Source organism: Parasteatoda tepidariorum, chromosome X2 (genome assembly GCF_043381705.1).
Source record: "Parasteatoda tepidariorum isolate YZ-2023 chromosome X2, CAS_Ptep_4.0, whole genome shotgun sequence".
Lineage (NCBI taxonomy): Eukaryota > Metazoa > Arthropoda > Arachnida > Araneae > Theridiidae > Parasteatoda > Parasteatoda tepidariorum.
In genome coordinates, this window is record NC_092215.1 from 17,901,895 (window position 1) to 17,911,093 (window position 9,199).

The following is a 9,199-nucleotide window of genomic DNA, read 5'->3' on the forward strand; positions in this document are numbered from 1 at the left end:
ATAATCTATCATTAAAAACAAGAAATATTTTTATAGTATAGATTATGCATAATTTTATATAATCAGTAAATAAAGTAGGAACTCCTAATTCCACAGCTTCTTCTTGTTCTATACTACAGTTGGAATTTGAATCAGATTTGACAACAACAAACTTTTTATTATTTCCTTTTTGCAACTTTATGTCATAATCTTTTTCATTCAGAGCTTTAAATTGTGGCATCTGTCGTATGTAATCAGCACTTTTAGACCATTTTATCAAAGCATTATCACAGATATCTGATGCGCTACCATCACATTCTAAATGAGTTATATTACATTTATCATAATAAGAAAGATAACTATTGCTTGAAGATTTTAAGCTAACAGCTAGTGAAGTAAAACTTGAGCTTTCAACACTGAGTTCATGACCGGGATTTTCGCTGATATTTGGAGCTTTTTATTACAATTGCTCAACGTAGGTACAGTTAATCTGGATGGTGAAGTAACTTTTTTGGCAATTATTTGTTTTGTCACAGCAGATACATCATCAGAAGGCATTATAATTGCTCGTTGAGATTTATTATAAGAGTTTGATGGAAGTTTGGCAACTGTTAATGTCTCAGTTGAATTTTCTTTATTAACTAATATCCATAAAATAAAATTAACGAATAACATAAGATAAAATACGTGACAGATCACTAAAAACTCTAACTTATGGTTGAATTAATGTTTCAGTTAAAATTTATATCACTATAGCATGTAACAAAGAACAGGATTTACTATGAAGGGAATTTTCACTTTCAAAAGTATCGAATTTATCCAACAATGCACTGATTAAACTCTGAAGATAGCATCGATCAGTAGTCCAGTGTCTCATCTTTAACAAAATTAGAATAAAAATTATTATTTTTTCTACATAATATCAAATATCCATAAAAATAACTATGAGATCACTTAGGCATTCATTTGATGGTCCTAAAACGTAATATGGTAGACAAACTAGAGAAAGAAAATTCTGGTAGTGTAGATAATGCATAATTTTATCATTCAAAAGACTTTTTTTTTTAATGAAATTTAATTATTTTTGAAACAAGCTTTTTCATTCACGTGAAGTCTCAACTTTCACCGACAGAAGTAATTTTAAAAGACTTATTTTTATGATAAAAATATTTGGCTCTTTTACCTGAGAATTTAACTCAGAGATCTTCATTAATTAAGAAAAAAAGGTGCTCGCCCTTCTCTTACTGAGCGCTTATTTGTGGTATAATGTAAACAAAATAAGATTTTTATTTTTAATTTCTGTAGTTGTCATTTGAAGCCTCAGCCCACAGGTTTCCAAATTTAGGTGAGTTTACACGAAACGGAAGTTACATTAAAAAAAAAACGTCCCAATTAATGAGGGAATATCTATTTAAGGTTTCAAACGGTAGCTGCCATTTCTACTTTATGCATTTGGATTAAATTTAATTTAGTGTGTGCTCCTATCTTTCTAGCTCTCTATTATGGTAAGTATTATTCTATTATTGATAGTGATTTTAAAATTGTTCCATGTTATTAATACAGTAAGGATTTTTCGTATTAATTTTTAAGTAATAACTTTAAATTAGGAAAATTCATACTCTTCAAAAATTGTGGTTTTGACGAAATACTTTTTTCTAGTGGAAGTAAACTCGAGTAGAAATTTGTTAGAAAAACAGGATTTCTAGTTTGGAAGTGATAAAATATTTTTGTTGTTACGAATTCTATAAAACAAAATTTTTTGTCTTAGCATTACTACTATGTTTTTTAGTAGTAATAGTTTTTTAAGCACAATACTTTTTCGGCGAAACACGTTTTTCTAGTGGAAGTAAACTCGAGTAGAAATTTGTTAGAAAAACAGGATTTCTCGTTTAGAAATGATGAAATAATTTTGTTGTTACGAATACTATAAAACGAAATTTTTTGTCTTAACGTTACTACTATGTTTTAAATTTTTAAAGGCACGCACAAAATATATAATTCAAAAAAAAATTTTTTTTTTCTAGCCTGCAATTGTAATTTAATCGTTAATTTAATAAAAATCATTCTCGGAAAAAGTAAGCACTGACAGATATGAAATATTGTTAAATTGTCGAAGAACAATAAAGGATAAGATATTGAAGGGCGATATGTGATAGAGCTCAATTTTTCAAGAGGTGACATTTTCACAACACACACTTCCATAATATTGTTTCCTGAGAGTTACTTTACTTCTAGTATGTCATCCTCCTATTTTATTAAACAATTTACTATTAATGCCCAAACACAAATCTTGCAATGATGTAAAAAGTAGAAGTACATATATATACTTTTATGTTAGTGAAAATTACATCATCATGAAGGAATTATGCAAATTGAATCTAACTTACAGGGAATATAAAGTTATGCAACACACGCAAATGATTGGAATTATAAAGCGATTGTGCATGTATTACTATTGTATATGTGTATTTTTATCCCTATCAGTAAATATGCGCTGTATCCTTATCAGTAATTATGAGTGGATAAATTTCATTATTTTTGACAATTCTTTCATTGAAACTGTCTCTCAAGGAAAACGCTCAATATCTTAGCTTTTATTATGCTTGCTAAAAACTTCCTAAAACCTCTTCCGTGTAAGTTAGCTGCTATGCAAAATATTCAGGTTTAAGTTTTGTTACCACTAAAAAAGGGAAGTTAGGAGGTTTTCTGAAGTTCTTACTATCAATGAACTTTTACTGAAATTAAATTTGAGTGTTTAACTAAAAATTAATTTTTTCAGTCCCTTATTCACTGATGGCAATTTAAAGCACTATTTTATGTTCCTAAAGTGAAAAAAATGTTATTAAATTTCCTTGGGGAGTTCTCGTTGCATTTATACTAGTACTAGTTGATAATATAGAGGAGATCACACCAGGGATAGAGCGTTCGCCTCCCAATAAGGAGGCTGCAGTTACGAATCCCAGTGGTTTCTGGTTGATATGGATTTTGCTCCTGGCTCGCACCGACCACCATGCTGACATGAAATATCATGGGTTGGAATCCCCTTACCGTCGAGTTAACAGTGAGAGGTTTTGTGGTTTTCTTTTCCATGTAACGTGACGGGGGATTAGTTCAATCTAAAAGTCCTCCATGAAGGCTAGTTTGTCTCAATGCTCGATAAAGGAGTTTCCTTGTCTTCCGGGTTATGTTTAAATTAAAAGGCTATGAAGTTGAGCACTGATAGTAGCAAACTTAGAATTGGGTCGGCTGTTCAACGCCGGTATAAAAAGTACTCAATCTTATCTAATTCAGGTGTGGGGATTCTGAACTGAGAGTTTATGTTAGACAGAGTAAAATATATTATGACATGTGACAAGAGGGAGAAAGAGGGTATGATGAAGTGTGACAACGGAGAGAGGAGGCTCAAAAATATATTTAAAAATTACGTGACATTATTTGTGGACGACTCGAATTTGAAAAAAGTTTGACTTAGATTTTGAAATTTGTTCGTCATAAAAATAGTTCGCGCTATCAGTACAAGAATTCTTTTGATAAAAATCGTACCTACAGACATTTTCTATTATCTGTTTCTGTTATCTATTTGTATTTTCTTATCTTAAATTTCTATTATGAATATGAAATGTAAATTAATATATATTTCTTCTCGGTAAATGTTTTTATTTTGCGCTTCATGTTAAATTAAAAACTTCTATGCATCTTATAATAAATGCAACAAATTATATTCAAAAATAAAGTAAATTTATAAAGGAGGGGAAAAAATTATACTCCTGGAGAAATTCAAAACGTGTACTTACTTTTAGTGCTCTATTTTTTTTAAAAATTTTTAAAAATATTTTTATAATTCTGTAGAAGTAAATAAAAAAATATTTAAAAGTAACTAACTATAAGGAGTGAGCTGTGATGGCTTAGGGGAAAGAACGTTCGCCTTTCAAGGAGGTGAACTGGGTTCGAATACCAGCGATGACTGGTCGATACGATTTCCGTCTCGTGCTTGCGCCAAGCAGCGCTGACGTAAAATATTCTCAGTGGTAGACAGATCATGGGTTAGAGTCCCCTTGCAGTCAGGATTGCCCCCTGCTTTGACAATTATAACGATATTTTATTTTGATTTTAATTTTTTAAATTTCGAGCTGTTTACTGTCGCCGGTCACCTGTATGCTTCTTTGTATTTTATTGAATTTTAAATTAATGTCCCAGGGGAGGGGGGCTTCACCGGCCCTCTCGACAGCATTGTCGGTGACGAATCTGCATCTTTTTTTTTGGGGGGGGGATCTGTTGTGGTGACAAGTCTTATTTTTTCCGTATACCCTTTATAGGATGGGGTGGTTTAATTAATATCCTTATCAACACTATAACAAAGCATTCAAATGAATTGAATGATCAGTTTTCTGACCTATCAGAAGGAAAATAAATGCTCCGTTCATTTTAAAAATAGAATTTTTTCCAAGGATAAGGAAATTCGAGTTCATTTTAAAAGATCATTCACGTTAAAAATATTTAAAAATATTATATCAGTATGCAAGTATTATATCCGTTTACAATTTGACCTGGAATTGGAAATTAGTTCACGTTAAAAGAAATTCACGTTAACGAGACTCTATTGAAAATGCTAATTATGGAATTACTGTGGTGCTTTCTCTACTTTTTCGAAAAATAATGAATAAATTAAATACTGCTGTGAAAAGATCATAATAGCAGCTGTTTTCTAAATGAATTTTTGTAGTTTTTCTTAATCTATTAAAAAAAAAAAACAATTTTTTCATGACATCGAAAAGCTTTAAATATAACACAGAGTTAAGTTGTATTGCAATTTATAATGCTCTTATTTGATTCTTCTATGCTACATGCGATGAATTTTTTTTTAATTTCCTTCAAAACTTGTTCCTCAATAACGGGAGGAGACTGTGTAATGTTATGGAGGCTGTATAAATATGACTGTAGGCTGTAATTGTTAATGCTCGACCACAATTTTCAAATTAAAAAAAAAAAATGTCTTAACGACTGTCAACTGCTAGACATTTGACAAAATATTTTAAAGAGTGGTAGACAATTGAAAATTAAAACTTTCTGAACAAGTGTTAATTTTGCATGTGTCAACAGGAACACAGTAGCGCTTTCACAAGAATATTTTGAACCATTTACATATAATGGTGTGAGAAATTAATTAAAATCAAATTTACAAAATAAAAAATCATACATTAAAACATAAGCTTAGTTTAAGAAATTTCCCCCAAAGGCACTGAAAGTTGGCGGTTCCGTTAATTAAAACTTAGGCTTTAAAAAGGCACCGAGCACTATTTTTTTTCTTTGTTTTAATTTATCGTAACTCATAAAAATGTACGGATGCAACCATTTTTCTGTTTTGGGGAAAATATTTTTCTAGGAGTTGCAAAGTTCATATTAATTATTGAAGCAATATCGTAGTCATAGTCTGAGATAGGCTTTTAAATCCCGATGGGGTCTTTTACATTTCCTTATTGAATTATCAATTCATGTGATAAGTTCATCATGATTTAGGATAAAAAGGAAAAAAAAAATTAAAGAAATTGAGATATCTTAGTATGCAGCAATACTTGCTAAAGGCATACATTTATACTAATATCTTACTTAAAAAGCTGGCTCAGTTGAAATAAGTGAGGTATAAATAAGTATACCTTATTTATTCTCTGTAGCTATAAGGTACTGTGTTAAATAGAAAAAGTGAAAATGTAAATTACTATTTTACAACACTTGAACACTTGAAACACTTCTATTACTAAAATGTTTTTTTCTTAAATATTTCTCAAGATATACTTAAAGAATAATTTTATAACTCCAGATCATGCGATTTCTCATACATATCAATGAAGTTCAAGACTTTTAGAGGTTTGAGGGACCAACAATAAATTACAAATGGGAAATAGTGTTTTTGAACACCCTATGCCAAAATATGTAGTAATAAATTTATAACTTGTAACAATAATTTTGGTCATTATGTGCAATAATGCAAAAAATTTTGTAAGCCTTACTTAAATATTTGTGGGGACATAAACATTTTTATAAAAACCTATTTTTTTTGTCTTACTCTTATTTGCAATAATTTTAAGAATATTCAATAAAATGAAAAATTTTTTTTTAGTAATTTAAAATAAATTACTAAAATTTTGCTTCAAAATTTGCAAAAAAAATTGCTGAAAACTGTGTAATATATAAATAATTAAAGTAATTCTTTTATGGTGCGTATGGGAGGAAAAATTTTTTTTTTCATTATAATTTTGTAGTGAATCTTATTTGGCAACTTATGAAAAAAAGACGATTTGAATATCTCCGATCCGATTTGATATTAAAAGAAAGAAAAAAAATCAGATTCAAAAAAGAATTCTGTTTATATATGCATATATATAAAAAATGAATCATAGATCAAATGTTTACGCTTTCATTTTTTTTAAAAGTTTGTTTATACTTTCACATTAATCATTAGGGTGACGAAGAAAAAAAGGAAAAGAAGAAGAAGAGCAAAAAGAAGACTCAAGATGCTGATGCTACTCAAGAAGGAGAAAACGTAGTTCAAGAGGAAGAAGCACCACAAGAACCTCCTCCTCCAGAGATTCAAGTTCCAGTTCCAGTACCAGAAAAAAAAGCATCCACAAAAAGAAAAGCTCAAAGATGTGGTTCGAATATTTTTGCGATGTTTACGCAAAGGAAGGTGCAAGAATTCAAAGAGGTATCTTCCTGGAATAATTTTTTTTTATTTTTAAAAGATGTCTGAAAAGCATTTTTCACTTTTTCATGCGATTAAGATCTACTCTTTAGACTTATTTATTATTATTTTTTTGGAATTTTTATGGGATGGAAAACAAGTTAAAAGCCTCACTTAATCATTTATATTCATTCAACCTTCAAAATTTTTTAAAAAGTTTTTTATTATTAAATGCTACTTTTAAATTGTTACGAAAATTAATCATTATAAAAAATATTTTAATGTTTAGTAGTTAAATAGTTAATATTTTAGTAGTTAACGTTTAGTAGTTAAATATTTTAATAGGGATTAAGGATTTAATATAAATGTGATATTACTGGATAAGGAATTAAAATTATTAAGAAATAATATTTAAGATGAAACATCAACACATTTAAGCTATACCTGCCAACTTTTAAGCTCTTAAAAGAAGCTTTTACTTAGAAGTAGTAATGAACTCAATAGTGGCACTTAAAACTTCTGTGGTTAGAGCACTGGATATCGCCTCGGAGGAACCGGGATTCAATCGCTTCGTAGTCTTTTAGACCAAACAAATACATGCATTATGCGTGTTCCCAAAATCTGTGGAATCAAAACTCCTATAGCCAGTCATCATGGGTACATGAATCAGAAGAAAATTTCCGTCCCCTTCAGATCTACGTCTGTTGTTGTTGTTGTCTTATGCCAATGGCGTCATCTATGGTCAAGAATTTGACTTCTGTCCCACACAGACGTCACAGCCCTTTTTACAGGGAGGACACATTCTCACAAAAAATGATTCATAGACTGTAATTTTCTCATGACCCAGAGCGCGATCAATCTTCCACCCAGTACCCCCAGAGGTTTTGATTTGTCATGGAAACTTGGAGGACTTTGTAACCCCGCTAGATTTAGCGTGCATCAATCATCAGTTTTGTCTTCGTCCGGTAGGGGTTGAACTCACGACTTCTTAGTCATTGGCTCAATACCCTACTAACCAGGCTATCCCGGCCAGATCTACGTCTAAATTGTAGACGTGCCTCTCAAATAATTTTTGCCCTTCAGCAATCGGTGGTCCTAAGCTAGGAGATACTTTCACTGTTGAGGTATTCTCTTGCCTAACGAAAGGTCCATGACTGGTAAGCTTGACTTTCCCAGTTACAATTTAAAGCAAGAAAATGAAATATGAATTGATATTATAAGTAGATTTTTCATTTGCGTTTAGCCCAATTTTCGAAGAACGTAACGATGTGTAGTGGATCTTCAATATGTCCGTTAAAATTGCATAAACGTTAACGATAGTAAAAATAATTTTAAGTCAAATTTAATAAGACAAGAATGAAGTCTGAGTACTTAAAAGTGGCTAACGCATGCAAATGCGTTCAAGTTTGGTCCCGTTCAAGTGAAGTGGAGTTATATTGTGCATTCAATTATAAAGAGTCAAGCAGTTATAAAGAGTTATATAGTATATACCCCTAAGAAAATAAATCAGTTTTGCGAAAGAGTCATTTAATGCAGAATCTAGTAAAAATAAGAAAATGGTAGCAAATATATGCCTAAAAATTTATGAATATGATTGGTTTGTCTTATTTACTAGTCAACCACTACAGATTCAATTCTCAAATATATATGATAAATTTCTCTCAAGTACATTAAAAATCACTCAGACGAATTAGAACCCCTCGTGGGGCTGATGCTAAGATAACTACCACATATGAGTATTTTTAAAGTAGAATTTGGGTTCATGTGCGAAACTGGTTCACTTTCTAAATAGTCTGCACATACTACACATAAAAAACCCACGAGAAAACTTTCTGATGTAGGAGGTGATGCCTGTGCTCAGTGTTGACCACATTGCCACAAACATGCCGTTGGTCTTGAAATTGTGGAGTCTTAACCTCTATGACCCCCGGCCCACAACGAGTTGTTGTGGGAATATTCTTTTTTTGCTTGTTTTTGTTGAAAATTATGCATTTCTTAAAATTTTAACTGCCAATTTAATTTAAAAGTAAATGTCTTATCGCTTTTTTTTATATAATTATTCCCCCCCTCACCGCCTGAAGGTATGTTTTTGTGCCTTCCGCAAATAAATATGTTAATAATGCTAAACTATCAAGTGTTTCTAAAAGCTGATTTACTAATGAATTAACTACTAATTAGTAGATTTGCTATTTTAAAATTGGACTTCCTTCTTTTAAAAGTTTTTCAATGCAGTGTTTTTGTAGCTTATTTATATTTTATCATAAAATATTTAAATACATCTACAAAGTAATTATTAAACGTATATTTGCAGGCATTTCAACTTATTGATCAAGATAAGGACGGATTTATTTCGAAACATGATTTGAAGCTTACCTTCGAACTATTGGGTATGTATTCAGCGTGAACGTAATTCAATATATTGTCCACTAAAAATATTCCAATAGATGCGTTTTTTTTTAAAAAAAACTTTATCTTGTTTTTTCTCTTTTCTAAATGGTTCCAACTTACATATATACATATATATATATATATATTTATATA

The 9,199-nt window shown here is 30.5% G+C and overlaps 1 protein-coding gene across 2 annotated transcripts in view; it reads left to right on the plus strand.

The window, feature by feature from the left end:
* Positions 1 to 1,376: 1,376 nt before the first annotated feature.
* Positions 1,377 to 9,199, plus strand: part of LOC107443858 (myosin regulatory light chain 12A) — a 19,161-nt gene continuing 11,338 nt past the window's right edge. For both annotated transcript variants that reach the window (XM_043042055.2, XM_071188188.1), the window contains exons 1-3: positions 1,377 to 1,484; positions 6,440 to 6,682; positions 8,970 to 9,045. In XM_043042055.2, the coding sequence (XP_042897989.1) occupies positions 1,482 to 1,484; positions 6,440 to 6,682; positions 8,970 to 9,045 (322 nt within the window). In that variant the 5' untranslated portion in view covers positions 1,377 to 1,481. The remainder of the gene's footprint in view (positions 1,485 to 6,439; positions 6,683 to 8,969; positions 9,046 to 9,199) is intronic.